The sequence below is a fragment of the Macrosteles quadrilineatus genome, unplaced genomic scaffold (genome assembly GCF_028750875.1).
Source record: "Macrosteles quadrilineatus isolate MER2022 unplaced genomic scaffold, UCM_ALF_1.0 Scaffold_1__1_contigs__length_201487025, whole genome shotgun sequence".
NCBI classification, from domain to species: Eukaryota; Metazoa; Arthropoda; class Insecta; order Hemiptera; family Cicadellidae; genus Macrosteles; species Macrosteles quadrilineatus.
In genome coordinates this window covers 29,998,446-30,021,345 of record NW_026542594.1, presented here as the reverse complement: position 1 = coordinate 30,021,345, position 22,900 = coordinate 29,998,446, and the positions used below count along the sequence as shown (strand labels likewise).

Genomic DNA, 22,900 nt, shown 5'->3' with positions numbered 1-22,900 from the left:
TAAAGTTTTTAACGCAAAAAGAATTTTCCCAGAACAGTGGCTACCATGGATATTGTTTTTAGCCTGAAACTAAGATATTCATAACAGTTTAGTTTAGAGGAAATCTAGGAGCCGTTTTTGAAGTCATTGTGTGCAAATGTTACGCATATTATACCTAGGATAGATAAATGAGTTAACCAACATGAATAATTGGTGAGAATTCTTCTGTGGTAGAGAAATATTTGGTCTTCGGACTGCAACTGTTTTACTGAGTTGAGGTATCCATACTATATCATTCTACATCTTCAGGCATACCACTTGCCACATCCTTGAAGGTAAACAGTAAAAGATACGCAATAGGGTCAAGATGAGAGTAGTGTGCTGCTAAATTCTCTGGAATTCAAGTTTTGGGTATATAACATCTCAGGAGGATCTTCAAGACAACCATCATCAGATTGAATACTACAGTAAAGTTGTTTGCAGTTGGTAAGTTATACTGACATTAGTCTGTATAAATAACCATATATACGTTTTATTGTTGATCTTCAGGAGTTCATTTTGACACATTGTTTGTAAAAATCAATCCATTATTTTTGTATAAATTGCATTCAACTATTAACCCTCGAGCGGGCGATTTACGCCGCGGCCGAAATACAACGTAACGGAAATCGCCGTTTTTGCATGAAGATGAAACAAATTTCACTTAAGTTAATATAGTATTTATTCGGTTCAAAAATGAATAATCTGTCAATTGATGTGAATTTCAAACTATTTGGACGCCTTTGGGAAAACTTAAAACTCTATGAAAATAAAGCATCAGCTGACGACATTGTCATGATGACGCAATTGCTTATTACCAGCGTCTGTTGTTGTTTATTTCGCGTTGTGTTTGGTTAGTTTCGGTGTTTTGTCGTTATATAAGTTTGATTTTTTATTGAAATGTGAGTTGATTTCACTTCAAGATGTCTGATCGTAACTACTGTGACCGATCTAGTGACTACTGTAGACCGAGGAGACATGCAATTCAAGTACTAGGCTTAGGTTGTACACCGAATATGTATATGGTAATAAAAACTGTTATATGTACTTTTTTTAGAAGCAAGGTACATGTATTATATATCATTCTTTTCCTCATGAAATTCTACACAATTTGTATGTTTTGAAAAATTATTTAGAGTTCATTGATTTGTGTTATAATACGGAATTATATATGCATATAAATCAACAAGTTTCCACTTAGTATATATACAAAAAATCTTTTTTGCAAATTAAAATTTCATATCTAAAATTTATATCATATTATTCCCTTGCTTAACTAAACACAACAAACAACAATACTCTTACTTGGAGAGAGGAGCTCTATGCTTTATTGCAGCTTCAGTAAGAAAGTAAAATGCTGGTTTCTTAGGTGGCTTGGATTCTGCCATTCGAAGAACATTGTATCTGAAAATTTAATTTCGTTAATTGCATGGAAAATTCAATGTACCCTACTTCCTTAGCTATAATGAACTTTATAATTACAGCATTTCTTACTTTAGATTTATCCAGTAATTAGTTTTAAACCATTTAATCATCACCCTTGGCCATTAATAACTCGTACCAGGATTGCTTTCAGAGCAATAAAAACCATTTGAGCGGAGCAATCCAATTTAATGGTTTCTTTTTGTTTTTAGAAAGTATGAAACTAAAACATTGACTTAATAACATACTCATCTTTTCTATTTTCAAGTGTGTGTGGGAAAATGTGTGTTTTTCTAAGATAACACTGTACTAAGATAAACATTAACCTCCCAATTTTTCTAAGCCCTAAAACCCCTACACACACATTAAACATCATTGGATATATTTAACATATTACAGACAAATATCTTTCTAACAGTATGCAAAGATTTTCCCTGCGATACGCACAAGCTGAGAAAAAGCTTTTAACGAAACATGCTTGCCTATATAGATATTATGCGGCTGTATATTTAATTAGACTATTTCAGCTTTTTCTCTTGACCATGTTCATGTTAACTATGGAAAATTACACTATAAATACATTTTTAGAATATAAAACAGCTTCAAATAATTTATTTTAATGGTAAAGTATCTGTACAAATTAGAAACAAGATAATACTTACATGGAGTACAATGTGGTTGTTTCAACGTTTAACAACACTGCTGGCCTTAGATAAGCTAACAATGGTTTGTTTTCAATAAAAGGTAACTTAAGAAAATCCTCTGTTAAATCTGTGATCTCCATCGACTCTGCCAAAATCTGCAGGGCTTCTTCTGGTATAGAACCATTAATCTGATAAGAAGAGTGAGAGTTAACAATGCTGTTTGATTATATTGACATTACTTAACCACAAGAAACTATATAAGAAATGGATTTTGTAACTTGATGAAAGCCAGATGATTCATGGCAATGAAACACATTGGGAGAGATGCGCATGGTACAAAGAACAAACAGCTGGTCAAATCATCTTCTTTAGTAATAAGTGACCCATCTCGATATGTTTTGTTTTTAAATAAATGTCTATCATTGCTGTTAGTGGCTGTTACATGTGGCTTGTAAATATCATGGGTTACTAAATTTAGGGTGTCTAGATTATTTCCATTTTAAAATTCAAGACTTTTCAAGACTAATTCCAGATTTTTCAAGACTAGTTTTTTTCAACAATTAGTGTTGATAAAAAATGTATCGATTCTCGGTTCTTGATAACCAAAATTTTCTAAAATTTTTAAATTATTGTCGTATTTTGCGATCGCTAACACAATCTGACTATCTCACGTGGCCATTTAGACATCATCATCGATTTTGTGGTCACGGAAACGATTTGCGCGATCGCCGCAAATTCAATAACATTTTTTGGCCATGTAGACATCCTCGTATTCCTTGATTATGGCAAAATTCTGTCTCCGGTGGCCATAATGCCATCAGCAACGACTCCTGCGGTTACGAAAACGTAATCGTCGTCTTGTGCGATCGCGGCAAAATCATTAAAATTCCCGACTTTGATATCAAAATAAAGACTAAATCCCACTTTTTCAAGACCATTTTGAAATGCAATACTAGTTCCCGACTTTCCCATTTTTCCCGACTGCTAGACACCCTGTAAATTATTTACCGATAACTACAGTATGGGGTTGGTAAAATAAGCATTTTCGTTGATATTCAAGTGTTTGTTCTCAAAACTGAAAATAATAACTACAGTAGTTAAGGATTAATTGATAACAATCTTAACTGAATGTCTTGCATTAGGGTAAACGGAGCGAGTGCCGTTCTATTCTTTGCCGTAGGGATTATAAACTGTCAAAACCACCAGATGGGGCCGAGTGGTTTCACAACCCAGAGCGTAAGAGTGTGATTCAGGGGAGGGGTATTAGTGGAAGGCGCAGGATGTAACAGAGACCGGGTACAGTTTCTTAACTGGGCTACCCTAATATCGATGGAAAATTAATATTGATTCGATTAGTAATCCTTCATTCAATTTTTTCATTATCAGCAAGTTCGGTTAGGTTAGGTTATAACAGTTTCATTTTATCCCTAAAACACATTTTGCTCAACCCCTACTGGTTGATAGTTCCACCCCCATACCCGCCGCACCGTGGAACCGGTCACTGATATCTGGCCGGCACTTGCCCCGCCAGGCTGTAAAATGACCCTTGTCAAAGTGTTTAGGCAAACTGTACTCGGCCCTGCACTCTTGCACTAGTTTGCAAGAGTGAATATTTCTATTAAAAAATGTTGACAGCTAGAGTAATGGTAAAATTGATATGTCAGTTATTATGAAATTATAAATACCTTTTCAATAAACTTGACCATGTTGTTATCATGCTGGAGACAAGTTGCCACTTGGTGGACCAAACTCTTATCATCTGCATGTGTTTGCAAGATAGCTATCAGCTGATTAATTGTCAAATCTGCCAGCCTCACTCTCTAAAAAACAAGAACAGAAAAACATAAAATACTACCTATTGTACCAGTGCTTCACAACGGAGAGAACACTGAAGAGAACAATTTGATCTTTAAATCTGTTGTTTAAAATAGTTCCACATCAGCCTTTGGTTTCAGAAACAAAATTCAATTGAACCTCTTAGTTAAAGAAAATGAAAATATATTTCTTTAAAGCTGATGAGGTTTAAAATCGCTAATGCATGAAAATACTGTACTCCTACAATTATTTTTTTAAATGATACGCTAACTTAATACTGGAATGATTTGATTTGATTTGATTTCCATGAAAACATACACTAAAACTCATAAAACTATTCTCACAATCATTAAATTTTAGAAACTCGCGAGCAGAACCTGTACCTCTTAACGCTCTTGGAAATGTCAAATTACATTATTTACAGCTGACTTCAATTAATATTTGGCTATTTAAATTATTAAAAACAAACATTGAAATTTTAGAAGCCCAAGGAAAATATGAGAACAGGAATAGGCCTTTAACCAGGCTTATAAGCTACCTTAATACAAAATCGTATTTAAATCGGTTCAGTAATTCTGGCGTTATTGAGTAGCAGACAGACAGACATACAGACAACAGACACACCCCAACTCACATGTGTATACTCAATGATATTAGTATAGATAGTATTTTTCACTTTTGGTCCTGAGAGTGACACATCTCACACATTTCATGGGAAGATATATAGTTGTTTACAAGCAAGGCAAAGCCTAGTTTGAATCATTGTTTTATTATTTATCGTAATAAAAGAGTAGTTAAGTGTTTCTGTTGAGCGAATCTGTAACCATATTGGTTTGGAAAAGGTAAACAAATCCCTGTGCAAACATTCAGGGCAGTTTCCCTTACTACTAAAAAGTTTTCCTCCCCAAATCACCATATTATTGCTAATGCTCATAAATTGATAGATTTCAGCTATCGCGGCAAAATCTGTAATTGTCTCTCATGATAGCGGAGCGGCAATAATCGTGATTGTTTTTACAATCACAGCGACTCCTTGTGACTAGGGCCCCTCTGCGGATCATGTTAAGTATTCATAATTTTTCATTTGACACCAAAACACAAAAATAGGACCAAAAGCGGCTATTACAGATTACTCAAAATAAAGTATTTCCAAGACTTAAAATATTTTATATTAAATATTTGTTTAACATTTTTAGGTATTCAGTAAAATAAATTGACTCTTGGACTACTCACAGGGATGAGGTAGAGAAGACTAGTTGGTATGTTAGAGACAAGACTCTCAGGAAGTCGATTGAGAGTAGTCTTCATAAGAGCCTCTTGTAGGGATGAAGGGCTGTCATTGTATTCTTGCAACAGATAACTTGGCACAATCACCTCTGCAAAGTGTTGAACAGTGTTAGTAGCAATATAACAGACAGTCATTACGCGCTTGCTGCCTACACACAACAGGCTGGACACAGTATTAGTAAAAAAGACATTAAAAATAACCTCAGGTTGCTCTTTTTGAGATGAGTAGAAGGAGTTGCTGCCAAAGATGTAAAGCAATAAATGTATAAATAAATCCGTCAATAAATAAAAGCACATTCGTTGATTGTCAACACCCAACTAATTAAAGTGAAGCCAGCAGTGCTGTTAAGATATGAAAATAATGTTTTCTACAGGTATTAAATATTAAGTAAAGAAGTCCTATGAGAATTTGACATGCAACAAACTAAGATATAATTGTTTTATGTCATTACAACTTTTGTTACAGACATTTGCATTATTTGTTGCCAATGAAGCCCCACGAGGAGGCCCCTATCAGTTCAAGAAAAGCCAACTTCACTTCAAGTATATTCCACTACTCCTAACATTCCGTAGAGAGATTATATTGACAACTTTATGTAATTGATAAGGATGAGACAACTAACTGTCATCCCCCATGTCAAGGAATTCCAGCTTTAACAGTAACCCCTCAACCAATTTCTCAAAACTATGATAGAGAGTTATTCATTGGCACAGAAGTAGGATACGAACTGACGTGACGTGACAAAGGAAAAATCAAACTTACACTGTAACGGATAAACCTCCCTTTGAAGTTAGAACATATATCTTCCCAACAAACAGATATTTTTTTCAAATAAAATCATAGAATAATCTGCATTACACTGATGAAATAATGGAAGTGTTTAACTACAAAAGATCCACCAATACGATTTTAACACTATTTAAAGGTTCTTCCAAAGGAAGAGATACCAGATAACATACTAATAATAACTCTGATGACGTTTGTTTTTATACTTATTACTCTTTAAACAAAGCTAAATGATCAAAATATGTATAATTTCACTCAATTTATCACAGTGAAATGAATTATTGTAAGCCTTGAAAGTAACCGTCAATTTCGACGTGTTTCACCTATTCTCTCTCAAAATCCTTGAACCTCATTGGTCCGTTACCTGTGTTTTAGCGAATTTCCCTATAGGGAAGTAGCTATTACCGTAGGTCTCATGGTAAGACCTGGGCGCGGGACCGATTTACTTTTTCATTTTGATGTCCCCAGAGGCCAAAAACACTAATCGTTCAAATTCATATATATATATATATATATTTATATATGTGTCCGTTAGCGCGATAACTCGAGCAAAAATGATCCGATTTCGATGAAATTTGGTATAAACGTGTAAACCTACGTTTATTCGAACGAGTTCGCGAACCAGCATGATCGGACTATGGGAACAGGGGTTTATGGGGGGTTTTATGGGGTAAAAATGGGGTTTTCCCATTTTTGACCCTAAAAATAAAAAATTTTGCAATTTCTTTTTAGACCGTTTTGTAGAGCTTAAAAAAGAAATAATTTAGTATATTGAAGCGCTGTTGTATGCCTAACGGTCACGGAGAAAATTAAAAAATAGAGTAATTTAAAATTCCCATGTTATTCTTATGGAGAAAATGAAAATTGTTGTAGTTTACTTGTTTATGGATATATATTGATAAAATTTGGCAAATTTATTTATTTCATCCTATACTATTGACGTATAGTCAAAAAACACTTTTTACCTTCCCCGTAGCAGCAAACCTAAGCACTCGTTTAATCTAATGTTATTTAAATAGGGAATTAAAATATGTCTTATTTATGGAAATATTTGTGCAAAAATGTAATAAGACGAGTTGAAATTCGCTTAGTCTGCAGGTTTGCTGCGGCGGGGGTATTTATGAGTAACTATGCTGTTATTAAAGCAAAAAATGTAAAACAATAACTCTCCGTTTTTAAATTATTTTACAAAAAAGTTGAATTAGTGAAAAAATTTTGATTATTTTTATCAATATGTCTATTAAAAATAAATAAATCTAAAGAGAAGATATTTATTATTTGCATTATCTTTGTAAATGTCTCAAAGGTCCAGAGCAACTCAGTGACACATGAGCTACTGCTGATATATCCATTGAAGGACAACTCTGTGAACTGTGAGATAGATAAGCATAATCTTCAAGGTCGACAGGCACAGCTTAGTAACCCAATGTAACACTGATGTTGGGAGCATCAAATATGTTTTGCACACCCGTAATACAGTCCGACAGCACACATTCAAAGAAGGGAATAGGAAAAAACAGTATCAGTTTTTTAGATCTTGTACCCAACTGGGAAAGTTTACCATAGTGTCTTAATTCTCTAATATTTTTTATAAATTAAATTTCAAAAATCCTGGTCTTAATGCTATTTGTTGAAGAAATAACGGTAAAAACATATTCTGATGAGAAGGTAGTTGTCAAAAAAAGAAGAAGAAAAAAACACAAAAAACCCAATTACTAAAACCACAACTGAAAGAGAGGGTGTGTAACATTTATTAATAAGCTAAAATATAGATATGGGCAATAGCTAAAGGTGCCATGAATACTTGGGTTTTATACAAGAAGGAAGAAACATAAAGTATTTTAAGTGCATAAAATATTTTTTATAGTAAAATGGATCAGTTTTTGGAATGTAAACAAATAACATTAATTCACAATAAGTTTATGAGTGCCGCTATTACATGGATTGTGCTGCATTATTTATCAAACACATTACCAAATAATGTATTTCCATAAACTAAAATATATCTAAATAAGCCTACTTACTTGGTAGGGAAGCACAGTTTTCATGAGACTTGTAGGCCAGCATACATCGTACAGCTTGATGCGCACCTGACGGGAAGTCTCCATTGGTTTGTGCTGAAAAAAACTACTGTGAGTGACAGCAACATTGAGAAATAAAGACACAGACATGCTAGAGAAAAATCTGGGTTGTTACCAAATAAAACTGTTGTTTATTACCGTGTATAACGTCTAAGAAAACATTGTTTGATTTTTTCTGATGTTTGTTTGAATAAAGTGTGTGTCGTAATATTATTACTAGGTGAAACCCGTCGAAATCGACGGTTAGGGACCTCCTCTTTTATATGGTCGTGTGGCTTCATTCGATGTGGCATTTCCAAAGAGAAAAACATACTGTAAATTGGCTGTTACGTAAATATTGACGTTTACATGCATTGTTAATCAATGTATCTTATAAATGAAAATGTGATCTAGTTTAAAAGGAATATGACCTTTCTGTCATGACAGTAGCTGCTTAAATAGTATTTACTCTTACGGCCAAAATATCGTGTTACTTTCAATAATGTTACCAACCCAGTGGGCCACGGTCCGTAATATAGGCCACTGCAAATAATTTGTCAAGATAGGTACCATTTTAGGCAAGGTTTTTGTGTTTGGATGTTATTAGACACAATAATAGCACACTGAATTTCTTCTGCAGATTAATAAAACTGTTGGAGAAATATAAGCCGAATCATAAATGTTACAATGCGAGTTTGAGCATTTTTTAACTATGTGAGGAAGTTCCATAGTAAATACTGTATGGATTTTTTCACAACTCTAATTTAGTTTTAATAGACTCATAAGTTTTCTTCTCATGAACTCAAACAGTAAATTTTCAAGTCTTACTTACTATACAGCATATTCTAACTTGTAAATTGTTTGCTAGAAATTAAAAATGTATAGCATATTTATTATTTACTAATTTACTTTTGAATGACCTTGCATTATTGTGTTATCAACCAGTACAAGTTAGGCTATTTTCGAATAAGTTTGTATTGGGGCAAGATATGTTTTATCGAACTAGACAGATAGACATATACATACATACCATAGATATACAAGATACCTACATACTTGTTCCATAGTCATAAATTGTAATTACATGATTTATAATAATATTAATAATAAAATAATAAAAGTATAAAATTGTATGGTTTAATTAAGTAAGTAGTACCATAGACTAAACAACACAAGTATACTTCTCATCCCATTGTAAATTTTGAAGCTCGTTTTTTGTGTCTAGTTCATGTACGGTGACAATACGCGTTAAATGTCGACAAAATTTTGTTTAAATTATTATAGGGTTAATTTCTTGATCAGTGCTTTACTGGGTTATTAAATAACTTGGGGTTGAGTAATTGTTCATGATTAGATCATATTATTTGGCTAAACGAGGTTTTAAATGACTGCAATAACAAGAAACAAATTGTAAACAAAACACGACCTTTGTAGTACACCATACAGAAAAATAATTTTTTTTTTCTAATTTGAAAGAAATTTATTATAAATATTACAAGACAAATTAATCTAAATTACAGATATTACTAAAAGTTTTGATTTTTTCAATATATATATGTTGGATGCCTGCTCCATCTTCGAATTCTCTAGCAGATCTCCATTTTTTCCGAGATCTTCTCAGACACATGCTTGTTGCCCTTAAAATTGAGCAAGTCAGTCTCGTTCTTATCCAATTGACTACTAGGCTGTAAGGCTTAACCCATTTTTCTGACAATCTTTCAGCTAATGCTCTTATTAGTGTTTGAAAATCATTGCCTAGGATTCCGCAATCTGATGTAATCAAAGGGGTGAAAGAGGCATTTCGGTTCTCACAAGCTGTCTTGACCATTTGAAGTAAATAATTCAACTATTTAGTGAAATTGTGTATGCAAAGTGAAAATCTATACATAATCAAGAATCCAAGGTTTACTTTATGCTGAATGTATTCCCATGCATTGTAGATGCTGATGGAAACAATCTTAACACTAGCAGATAAGGATTCAAATTATTTTATTTTATTTTCAAAGTTGAAATTCAAGTTTGCAGATTTTTTAAGTAACTAACATGTATCTACCAGAATATGTTGATTTTCCATGTGCGATAAATTAAAATATATATCAATGTTATTTTTTAAATGTATTACAGTTTTTTATTTATTGTTGTCACACCTTTTCCTTGTTTTGTACTAAACGAATTTATTCTTGTCACCAACAATAAAATCACACAAATAAAGGAATTTTTGTACACTTCAATGAGAGTGCTGTTTTAAAGTGATAAATAAATAAACAAAATTATAAACATTATAGATAAACTTCCTTTTACTCGTCCTTCTAACCCGCTTTAACAGGTATAACAATTACAAATTACAATGATTTGATTACCAAGTTTTGTATTTATAACATTTTTTTAGATTTCCATATTTTTAGATGTACCTACAGTGGTGCCTAATTATTGTATCCATTTCATTTCGTGCATAACTTTTATCAGTGGGACTAGTGGCTGAAACCATAGACAATAGAATAGACTGTCAAAGAAAGGTTTTGCGATCTGCCGCTAGAGCGTTATCGCCGTTCGATGTCGGTTATCGGTATTCGATTCGGTGTCGACCACGACTACTCGCCAGCTGTTACCAGCACTACCACTCTTGCAAACGAAATGATTACTATATCGCTAGTGTCGTCTTCTGCAATCGCGTAAAAATCATGAACATCTTCCGCGGCTGTGTAGACATCATCATTGAATGCCGTGGTCTAGCACGGTCGCGGCTTAAGGACATCTCCCGCGGTCGTGTAGACATCATCATCGTTTTGTGCCGTCATGGAAACGTGATCGTTGTCTAGTGCGATCGAGATAAAATCATGAAATTTCCCGACTTTGATATCAAAATAAAGACTAATCCCAACTGTTCAAGACCATTTTGAAATGCAATACTAATAATTGACTTTCCCGTCTTCCCCACATACTAGACACCCTGGTTAATTAGATTTTGACCTTGCAAATATAAAACAAAACCTTCCAATAACCCACTTCCTAAAATTATTGATTAATAAAGACAAACTTTGAATCATTGTAATGAAACTACAAAAGTATAACAAATACGTTTTAAAAAATACAATAAAATATGGCATTTAAATTATTTTATCGATTAATATTAAAAAAGTTAGTAAACTCCAATTCCGGGGAATTCCTCCAAAGTTGGCAACACTACTCCAAACTACCAAGTTGTTATGGAAACGGTCGCTAGCGCTTGATGATGCAGCGGTGTGCGCCGTAACTACACATTACCCCTAGCGGTCGGCGCCGGAATATACGCTAACCGCAGCACAGCTGACAGTCTATATTTATTTCTTTTTGTCTATGCTGAAACTCCTAACACCGTCAATACAGTTCAACCATTTCGATGGAGGTCCAGAATGTCTTAAAGTAAGCCTACTAATAGTTTTTTAAACATTTCTCCACGATAGTTAAAAATTTATTAGTTTGGGATTACTTACCGTTTTTTTTTAGCGAAACAGTAATTTTAAACCATGGGAAAAGCAAAAAAATATTCTTCTAAACTAAGGCAAATCTAGGATTGCATACTGAATTGTGAGCAGCAAGCTTATTACCATGTTAGTTGTACAAAACAGAAAAAGGTGTTTAAAATCAAATAAAAATTAAATTAGTTAAAATTGTACATGTAAAAATATGATTTAATGATGATTTTAATATTTTCAACAGGTTCCATCCAGTTAACGTAACCCTTACCATGTGCTCCTTGTTGTAATGTACTATTATTTTAATTAAATAATCTTAACAACTATCCAAAATTAAATTTATAAAACACGATAAAAGGCTATCAGATTTTTATAAAATATCAACTTACCAATAAAAAGTGGAGGAATTGTGATAAATAATACTACAGACCAGCTGGAGAGCTTCATCTTGCACTAACTAACTGTTGATAAGACAGCACTGGACTGGGTTGTTATCAGGGATGGAGGACACAAGGTCAGTTCCGGTTATGCTCTTCAACTTGACAGGAAATGTCTTGCTTTGACTTATCTTTGGTTTTGTTTCTGTCATTCCATAAGCCAGATAACAACATCAAAGCTATCATATGTATTGATATGTCATCAAATATTAAATAACACTTTTTTTAATAATATGTGCAAATAACGGCAAATAATTAAAATTTACTACATCATTTTGAAAACCTTAATGATATTAAAACTGATCTGTGCATTGTATTCATAGTAGTTTAAAAACCAAGTTTTTAATGTGATAGGATTCATAAAATTGCTATATTAAAAATGTTTTACGAGGACTATCCAGAAAGTAAAGAATGTTTTGGAATAAAAACATATGGACATAGAACCAATGGATAGACAATCTCTAATTGGGTCAAACAGAACGATCCGTAACTAATTTAATTTTAACGCCATAGGGATTGTCTAAGAACCAATAAGAAAAGTTAGTCCAAAACCTCTCAAATCTTTGGGATGTACAAGGGTTGTTCAGAAAATGTGAATGTTTTGGAATGAAAGAAAAAGTTTGTACAAGAAAAAATAATTATATACATTTAAAGAGCAACTAGAATACAAATTTGCTTACATAGTTGCCAAACAAACTGAAGGCACTTATCAAAATTGTGGACGAGATTCTTTTGCTATAGAATTTTGCCACCTGCAAGCGCAAGCTCAATCACTCAGTGTTACACAAGTGATTGGAGCAGCTCATCTTGTTGCAGGGCATCAAGGCTCTGTGCTGCTTACTAAATCTTCATTTTTTTAAACAAGTGAAAACTCAGAACAAGGTCTGGACTTAGGTTTGGTGTAAAGAAAATCTAAATTTTTTTAAAGATTTGTCCACCCATATTTTTTTACAATTCTTAATAAATATAATAATTAGGAGAATGTTTTTCCACAAGTTAAATTCCTGATCTTTTAAATAATTACCAAGGGGCCAAACCCAACCATGGAATGCATATTAATCCCGTGTCAAAATTACAACTGAAATAAAATTTCCCTATCTTGTTTAAAATGGGACGAATGGATAAATGATGGTTGTTTGAATACAGTTTGATGTTGAGGTTAATAAGCTTAGCTCTTGCCTTGGTTGCCCAGGACACAACAGTTATGTCACATCTGTCAACAAGGCATTCTTATCTTTAAGGCTAATAGATAGGAGTTGTTGGTGGTAGAATGAATGAAGATCTTTTATGCGATTTGCTGTGAGATGTCAAGTATTGTCTTGGAATATCATTTTGGATGTCACCATTTCCTAACAGAACTCTCAGTTATTGCCATAGACTTCACAAACTTGACGATAATATCCATAGGTACAGTATTAAGTTTATGGCCAACAAAAACCGGATTATAGACCATACAGTAGACTCTCTCCTATCCGTACTCCTCGGGACCGAGGCCAGTCCGGATAACGGTTTTTCCGGTTAAACCAACGTCCCCAAAAGCTCGTTGAAACGGAGCGTTTACTGTGGTATTCAACTTAAATTTAGGAGAGCATTGTATTTAGACACGTGATCACTGGTCTCAAATCTTTCCTACGAGAACAGTCATTTCAGTATCGCCCATTTCCTGCCGATCTAGTCCGGTTCAACCAATGTGCTGATAAACATTGTCCGGTTAAAGAGATGTCATTTCTGCTGAGTGTAGTCAGGTTAAACCGATGTCCGGTTAAAAGGTGTACAGATAAGAGGGAGTCTACTGTACCTTAAAACTAGCAGGATTTTCAATTGCAGCACATTTTTTAAACTTAAATAGTGCAACAACTGGCAGCACAACACTTCTGTTGTGACAGCTGGACTGTCATTGAGGAGACATGTGTAATGGAAATTACGTGATGAGAACACGTCTATTGACACCAGACAGAAATGTTCTTGAATATCTTAAAAGTTCTTATTAAATAAAAAATTATAACATTATTTTATTAATTAAATATTAGTGAAATTCTGTCAACCCTTTGAGAATTCAAGAGACAAACAAAATTAGGAAAGTAAATTAAACATTTAAAAAAATTGAGAATATGTTCATGAAAAAGGGTTTATTTGAATGATAACTTGTTGATTTGCTTAGGTGAACCATGTTACTGTGCCATGCATGTCTTTTTGTTGCACATAATTTACATAAAGAACAATCATGCTTACTTATAATTTGAAATACTACATTTGAAAACAACTATCTTACTCATAAGTAGGCCTACTTATATTATACAGGGTGAGTCCAGGACTACTAACATAGAAGGGCTAGCCCAGTCCTTTGAAGTGAACCCATGCTGCCTGATGCTTCCTCCCCCCCCATGCGCCCTTACCACGCCCCCTTCCACCACTGTCTAAATCTAAATCCATACAATCAAACTCAGCATGTGGCCCAAGTCCAAAAAAACAAAAATTGCAAGAACTAAACTATGATAATTGTTGGAATTCAAATACGAACGAGGAAAATTCTAAACCTTCTGAATGTTTGAGTTGTTTCGAGAAATCTAACAATTACAGACATTGAATTCGCAAGTAAACCTATTTACCTATTTACATGCCAATTTTTGCCAATATTTTTATCTTTCCAAAAGAGAGGTAGCGCCACGTTCCCCCACAAATCGAGCCCTGGATATATATATATATATACTAGCTGACCCGGCGAACTTCGTATCGCCTAAGTTATAGGTTTCCCCTAAGACAGACCGATGGAAAGAAAGTACCGTTACGTTTAATTTTCAAGATGATCTCGTTCGCATCGCTCAATCACATCCTGGTTGAAGTTCGTTCGCTACGCTCACTCACCTTTGGGTTGGAGCTCGTTCGCTGCGCTCACTTGCCTTTAGGTTGGAGCTCGTTCGCTACGCTAACTCGCCTCCAGGTTAGCTCGTTCGCTACGCTCACTCACCTTTTGGTTGCAAATTAGCTGTTGTCATAAATGTAAAAGAAATAATAGTGCTGCACCCTGTTGGTAATCCTTGTAACTTTAATGCTATTGAACATCATAGAACAGAACCAACTTGTTTAATTGAAACAGCTGTTAAGATTCATTAATTCCATTTCTCATAAGGTTAACATGGGAAACTCCAGAGCCACTGGGGCGGAGCCCTTTTAAGAATTTCGAAACGGGAAATAGTTTACGTCCGATTCGCATACCTACAGAATTTACACACCAAATTTCATAACGATCGGTGAAGTCGTTCCGGAGGAGTTTGCAGACAAACACTGTGACACGAGAATTTTATATATTAGATGTTCGTGAACACGATAACTTGAGTAATTTTTGTCCGATTTCGATTAAATTTGGCATGAAGGTGTAAGGCTTGAATGAGTTTGCGAACCAGCATGAACCAGGCTATGGAAACAGGGTTTTATGGGGTAAAGATTTGTTTTTCTCATTTTTACTCTCAAAACAAAAAAATTCCCAATTTCTCTCTAGACCAATTTAAAGGGCTTAAACAAAACAAATAATTTAGTAAAAGTTTTTTGTAGGGCTTCTAGTCATGGAGAATATTGTATATTGTTGTAGTTTGCTTGTTTGTGAATATATTATATTTTGATCAAACTTGGCAAATATTGTGTTTTTTATACTAGGCTATTAATATTTTACTAAAAATACACTTTGTTAGCATCCCTGTAGCAGCAAAACCTAAGTACTCGTTAACCTTATGTTATTTAAATAGACTAAACTGAAAATCTAATCAGGCAAATGGAAATTCACTTAGTCCTCAGGTTTGCTGTGGCGGGGGTATTGTTTACCTCAGTACATGTGATCGTGCTAGTTAAAGCCAGTAAGCAATATTAAAATGTATTTCTATCAACAAAAACACATACGGGGTGTCTCGCCTAAAGTAAACCAATAGCTAACTTTTTTACCATAGGAAGGACAGTTAACTTCTTACTAGGCACTCCCCTTTATTTTTTAAGATGTTTGTTTTGGATGGTTTTTAATTTCAAAATTTGTACCCCTATTTTACAATATGGCCGACAATTTCAATATTTCTTATGGAACACCATGTATTTTAGTTTTAGAATGTAAATGCAAATTAATAACATTTTTACTATTGACATTTTTTTCTCTAAGGCCTCTCGTTTAGGAGTTACAGCATGTTACCAAGACAAACGTAGATTCTACATCCTGTAGCTCATAAAAAGTTTAGAAAGAAAATCTAAAAAGTAAAAAGGTCTAACATAATATTGATTCTATTGTTTAAAATATGGCAGATGTATTATCTGCAGATAAGTATCACCATAAAAGCTAGTTATAGTATCAAGGGGGATCATGTAACACAAAATCGATTAGTACATTAATATATTATAATAAATAATCAAAAAATAACAAGTTAGCATGTTGGTAGTGGAGGTAGTTAGTGTCATGGGTTGGTAGAGGTAGGTTTGTATTTGTGGGCGACAGCAGCAGCACATTCCTTGCATTTGTATGCGAGCACTTGCTTGATGTGGGAGACGGCCACGTGAGGAAACAGTGCTCGAACATACGCTGCAACATCAAAACACAGGTTAATGTAGCAATCCCATATGCTTTAAGTTAATAGTGGAAGGTATATCTATTTGTCTAAAAACGTAAACTATAATTGTAGGTAAATGAACAGATTTTAGTTTTTTTTTTTAGTAGTAGGTAGTGGCCTTAACCCTTTGAGTGCCAACGTCCGGGGAACCGGACGTTTTTAAAACGAGCCAAAAGTGCCGACGTCCGGCCGACCGGACGTTTTTAGAACGAGCCAAAAGTGCCAACGTCCGGCTGACCGGACGTTTCGTAATGATCGAACAGTTGTCATAACAACCGAATGGATACTCGGATTCTTTTAACCCATATATTAACATTGAGTCGAAAGTTACTAGATGCGATACATCGATTTTCGTTGGTCGAAATATCGAAAATTCGATTTTTCCGAAATTTTAACCTAAAAATCGCCAGATCGCGCTCGGCATTTTTAGCGCGACCTTCGGGAAAAATCATCGGCATTTTTTGAGCGTTACTTTTATTTCTCGCCTGGCACTCTAAGGGTTAAAGCTCATTACAACTTTTTTAAGGTTAATTTTTTTGGAAGAAATTACACTTGGCTTAGGAGAGAACGTTATATTTTCTGGTGGTTGGCAAAATAATACACCCTAGCAAAATACTTTTAAACATAACTTGTTATTATTGGATTATTTTTTTAGGAACGAGCAATTGGCTTAGGAATACATTAGCCAAGAAGGAATTTGTTAGTAGTGTATCCATTTCCTGTTGTTACATTAGTATTTAAAAACTATTGGGTAACACATTGTTCTGTGACCGCCAAGATCAAAGTATGAACAAATTAAATCCAGATGGACTTTACCAGTATCTAACATTGACCTGTTTACCTATGATGGCGTGAATCTTGGAGGGGTCTAGCGCAGGTTTGACTGGTCGGTCGTCTCCTGCGCTGAGATACCGAGACCATCGTTGTCCTGTGACAGATCGAGTGGCGAGTTCTTGATGGCTGAACAAGATAGAAGCTAGGCTTCGTGTTAACTTGCGATAATCACTCCATTTCACCCCTCGTAGCTGGTTGAGACTAACCTCTACACCAAATCCTAATGATATCTGAAAGGTTATGAGAAAAGTTTTAAATTAAAAAGTGAAACATTAAAAGGTGAAGTTTTTTTTCAGTTTTAGAGGGTAAAACAGTGACATGATAATTGAAGTTTTTAGTTATCGACAATACCGAGAAGTTGTGGAAGTTGGATTACTATTTTTGTTGGTCATACTAAGGTAAGAAATATTTTCATTGCCAGCAGCTGCTTACTCAGTTTTGTTACACCCTATATTGTGACGCTTAGGTTTCTGTAATTATAAAACCAATCATTTAATTAATTTTTTTTATATCTCTTTATGTTATCAAATTATTGCTGAAATTTAGCTATGATCTTTGTGTTTAATCCATGCTAAATTAGTCTACCCTAAACTTTAGGTACACCCTCAGTTTATTTGTTTCCATACTCTAATGATAGGCCTAAATTACTTGGAACTTTATTTTATTTGAGTCACAGCAGATAGAAAATGGTAATTGAATAGCTTTAAAAGTCATTATCAGGTAAATTATGTATAAAAATATAATGAAGTAGCTAAGAATTAAAGGGAGCTTGAGTTTTAGTTTATATATATCCAGTTTCTGATTCACATATCAATCAATCAATCAATCAAAATAACTTTATTCGCATTGCACATTGTGTACAGAATGGTGTCAGTTATAAAAAATTTAAAAAAATTGTATTAAACCCAAGACTACTACAGAGAATATTGTTATTATCAATCAATCAAATTTCAGGAAGTTGGAAAAAATCTTCTAATTTATTATACAAGGGTCTGCTAGTGAGAAATAATTTTAAAAGTTTTTTAAATGAATTCAAATTAGTTATATTTTTTATATTGTCAGGTAAGCTACTGAAATATTTAACACCACTATAAAATATAGTTTTCTCGTAAACCGATAAATTATGTCTGTTGAACGCCAATTCACTACCTTTACTGGTTGAAAACTTATGAAAAGAGTTCCATTTTGGCAATCTTTCATGATTTGATTTAATATAAAGGGCTATTTGATAAATGTATAAGCTTATCTTTTATAAGCTTATCTTTTCAAAAAGTCATAAATTATATTTCTTTAAAGTGCTCTTTAGCGGATTCTTTTGATTTTAGTTTTAACATTATGCAAATTGTTTTTTTCTGAAGTTACTGAGTGCTATTAAGATTAAAATTTGATTTGCCCCCATAAAGACATAGGTATCAGATAGATTAATATTTTGTAGTAAAGGTTTATATTTCAGTTGGTTTAGTTTTAAATTTTATTTAAAATATGATGGAGAAAGATATTGAAATATTTAAAATAAATCTAAAAAAGAAAGTGTAGTTTAAATGCATCAATACTCACACGACTTGATGAAGATGCTCTGCTGGAACTGGCTTCGGCAAGAAATTCTCGCATTGCTTGTCTTCTCTTCCAAGCAACTGGAAAATGATTATCTTCTGATTAGTCTGAAATTATTTTTTTAGGGTACCTAGGCTTCAGCCTGCATCCTTGATGTTTGAAGTCTTTCACTGTGTAATTTAGACATGATAGTAACGCTAATAAATTATTACTATAAACTGTATGATACTCAGTGCTGGATTTAGGGAACTTGCGGACCTAGGCCAAACTAACCAGAAAGGCCTCCACTGATAGGGTAGAACTTCCCTGTGATCTACCGCAACCAGGGAAATCCATCACCATCATGAAAAACTATTAAATTTAGAAACGTAGCCAAAAATGAAATTTTTGTTGTGAAAATATTTTTTTTGTACGAAACCCTGAAGCTAGACTTGCGGGTCTAGGCCACAGCCTAGTAGTAAATCCGGCACTGATGACATTCATACTGTCAAATATACTTACATCTGTATTGATATGTTTCTTTATATGATACAAATTTTGATTTCTGTCTGGGTGTAAGAAATGAGTTAAAGCTCGAGGAAACTAAATACACTTTTTAGAATTTGTTAGAACTAGGGTTTGGACTGTTCCAAAAAAAGCTTATGGTATGAATACACACAAATAATTAAATGTTAGATACCGAATAGCATAAGGGCCGATGCTCGAGAAACACAAACAAATAGCACTACTGTATAAACAAAAATTAGAATATACCACCGTCACTGGCAGCTTTATGAATCAAGAAAGATTTGAATTGGGATGAAGGATGCCTTCAAGGTCAATGTTCTAATAGTTCATCTTGGTAAAATGTCCTGATATTAAATCTGGTTTGTTAAACTCACTTTGTAAAAAAACTATAATTAAACACTATATTATCAAACAGCTTCTGAACAGTTACACATTGCTTGATTGATAAACAGTAAAAAGTAGGACAGTAAATCTTAGACCACAATTGGATTTTTTTAGCTTAAAACGTTTAGAAGTTGATGTTACCTCTGCTAAGCTCCTACTAAGTTAACATAGGGCCCTCACATTGCAACTGTCTGCTGTAAGTTGTCTAGAGTTGGGTTTTTACTAAGAAATCTTAAAGAATGTGTTAATAAAAAATATCAAAAGAAGGCCTATATAGCCTTTTTCCAGGGTACCTTTTTTATGGCCACATACTCTGTGGTGGAGTTTCAGATACGAAAAATGTCTTTGGAATTCAAAGAAAGGCAATTAGACTCTTGGCAAATGCTGACTATGATGCCGATTGCAAACCACTTTTTATGAATGAAGGTATAATGACTGCACACAGTTTATATGTCTTTGTTTCTGTTTGAAATATTAAGAAAGATCTAGAATCCTTGCAAATAAGAGGTGATAATCATGCTCACAATACCAGGTGCAGAGATAAAGTTGACATCCCGATTGTAAAGTTAGGTAAAACGCAATGTAACTCTGATCAACTGAGTTTAAAACTCTTAGGCCCCTATTACACGAGGTAGCCTGGCGACGTCGCCAGCGGCAGTAGCTGGCGACGCACTGGCCACCAAACCTATAACCAGTTGAGTAGCCAGAATTTTACCGCCGTGGCGCCGTTGTTGTGAGTGCTTGTCTTGCACTTGTACTTGTTATGAGCGGTGTTTACAGTGAATAATGAGTCATTATAAGTATCTTCTCCTTCTGTTACTTCTGAAGAAAAGGAGGCAAAGGAAGAGAAAAATGTACGTTCATCCAATGCTTAGTGCAAGAGAATCAAAAGGGTTATATTACACCCTTTTTGATGAGCTCTGTGCGGACAATAAAAAATTTTTCAATTATTTTTGTATGTCACAATCCAGTTTCTTCGAGTCATAAAGGATGATATAGACATTTTATCAACTGAAGTGAACAATTCACCCACTCACAACACAACAGAACGCAACACAACAGTGTGCAAGTACCCCCGTGATATGAACTGACTGAGTGGCGACGTGATACTGGCAATGGCGACCTAGTGTAATAAGCTCCATATGCTACAACGCAGCGTCGCCAATATGGGTAGCCAGTGGCTACCACAGTGGCGACGGGGCTCGGTAGCCAGTCGGTCGCCAAAGTGTGGCTGCGTCGCTGGCTACCCTCGTGTAATAACATCCATAAGAATCAATGCCCCATGACAAGCTGAGTAGCCAGTTTGGTCGCTGGCGACGTCGCCAGGCTACCTCGTGTAATAGGGGCCTTAAATCACATTGTTTGTTCAGCCTGAACCCAGACTTTTCCAAAATTCAAAAACAATCTCCGGGATCTTCTATTGGCATATCCACTCTTCTCTACCGATAATTTCATCACCATCCCACAGAACATTGTAAGTAGTCATTTTAAGTAGAAGCAGAAGCTTTCTTGGTTGAGTTTGTTACTATTTGTCAGTTTGTGCATGGGTTTCGCCCTGCCTTGCTTTGTTTTGCTTTTCTCTCTGTGTTTTTTTTTTTTTGTCTGAGTGTTTTGTTGCTCAAATTCTTTTTAGACTGCCTGCCTTTTTGGAACTTCTTGCTGAATGTGTTCGAATAAGAGTTTGACGTGTCCTATTGCATTGTTTTGCTTCATGGAATAAAGAATTTTGATTTTTATTTTGGACTACTACATAAAAAGTACCGTCTAATGTTAGCCAAACTTAAAATAGTCAGACTTTGAAAATTAATACCTCTATTAGAAATATTTAAAACTACAGTAAACCTTCGATAGTTCGACACTCCTTGTAGTTCCACACGGGCAGAGCTATTTTGTCAAGTGATATTTAATGGTTACTATTGTGACTGATGTGAGCTGACTTGAACATTGATTTGTCATTTATTGTTGACTTGAGACTTAATGAATATTACAGTGAAATTGTTAAGCTTATTAGTATTTAATAAATTTGGGTGATTTCTATAAAAGACTTGTGTTTTTACTTTCCTGTATATTAAACTCCGTTTACTCCCTATAGTTCGACATTTTGATAGTTCGACATCCCTTAAGTCCACAAAGTGTCAAACTATCGAGGTTCTACTGTATCTTAAATTGCAAGATACATTATCCCAGCCGTGTGAGAACAAAACTGTTGAAGGTAAACAGCTATAAATGTGTATAGTACACATCCCAAAATATATTTTCTAATTTCCTTGCTCATTAAACAGTTCCTTTTAGCTTGGGTATTTAACAGTGTTTAGTAGTATACCCAAAACGTTGCCCCAAGTCAGCTGTAACATTTTGAGATTTTACTCTAAATCGATGATCTCGTACTGAACAGTGTCATGTGAGTATTGGTGATGAATTTTTATTTCATCTTTAATACAACTACAGTAGACTCCCTCTTATCCGGATTCCTCGGGACCAAGGCCAGTCCGGATAACAGGTTTTCCGGTTAAACCGACGTCCTCAAAAACTCGTTAAAACGGACTGTTTACTGTGACATTCGACTTAAATTTAGGAGAGCATTGTATTTAGAGTTTTAGACACGTGAGCACTGGTCTCAAATCTTTCCCACAAGAACAGTCGTTTCAGTACTGTCCACTTCCTGCCGATCTAGTCCGGTTAAACCAATGTGCTGATAGAAATTGTCCTGTTAAAGAGATGTCATTTCCGCCGAGTGTAGTCCGGTTAAAAGGTGTCCAGATAAGAGGGAGTCTACTGTAATGCCAAAATAACCAGTAATTAAATTGTGATATTTTATTCATCATTTGTACCGTTTATTTTGACACATACTGTACGGTATTATACATTTAAAAAAAATCTATAATCCTAAAGGCGATTTTTTTTTATCAATGTAGGCCTGCTCAATAGTTTTCAAAACTTGTGATGTAGAATACAACATTAAAACTAACAATCTACTTTTTCCTGGATTGTAAACATTGCATCTTCTATATACTGTATCGCAGAAAATTAGGTTTTAAACATTCTTTTTTAATCCTATGGTACAAAGTCCAGAAACAGCCTAAACATCAAAGTTATAAAAATACCAATAT

General features: G+C 34.3%; 2 protein-coding genes across 3 annotated transcripts in view; both read right to left on the bottom strand.

The window, feature by feature from the left end:
* The window catches only part of LOC129005968 (uncharacterized), a 104,016-nt gene extending 92,034 nt beyond the window's left edge, over window positions 1-11,982 (bottom strand). For both annotated transcript variants that reach the window (XM_054435047.1, XM_054435054.1), the window contains exons 1-6: window positions 11,878-11,982; window positions 7,998-8,090; window positions 5,133-5,275; window positions 3,770-3,904; window positions 2,103-2,272; window positions 1,324-1,422 (exon numbers count right to left, since the gene is read on the bottom strand). In XM_054435047.1, the coding sequence (XP_054291022.1) occupies window positions 1,324-1,422; window positions 2,103-2,272; window positions 3,770-3,904; window positions 5,133-5,275; window positions 7,998-8,090; window positions 11,878-11,935 (698 nt within the window). In that variant the 5' untranslated portion in view covers window positions 11,936-11,982. The remainder of the gene's footprint in view (window positions 1-1,323; window positions 1,423-2,102; window positions 2,273-3,769; window positions 3,905-5,132; window positions 5,276-7,997; window positions 8,091-11,877) is intronic.
* Window positions 11,983-16,280: 4,298 nt separating this feature from the next.
* The window catches only part of LOC129005958 (protein bric-a-brac 2-like), a 32,442-nt gene continuing 25,822 nt past the window's right edge, over window positions 16,281-22,900 (bottom strand). The window contains exons 7-9 of the mRNA XM_054435028.1: window positions 18,903-18,979; window positions 17,353-17,575; window positions 16,281-16,483 (exon numbers count right to left, since the gene is read on the bottom strand). Of these exons, the coding sequence (XP_054291003.1) occupies window positions 16,359-16,483; window positions 17,353-17,575; window positions 18,903-18,979 (425 nt within the window). The 3' untranslated portion in view covers window positions 16,281-16,358. The remainder of the gene's footprint in view (window positions 16,484-17,352; window positions 17,576-18,902; window positions 18,980-22,900) is intronic.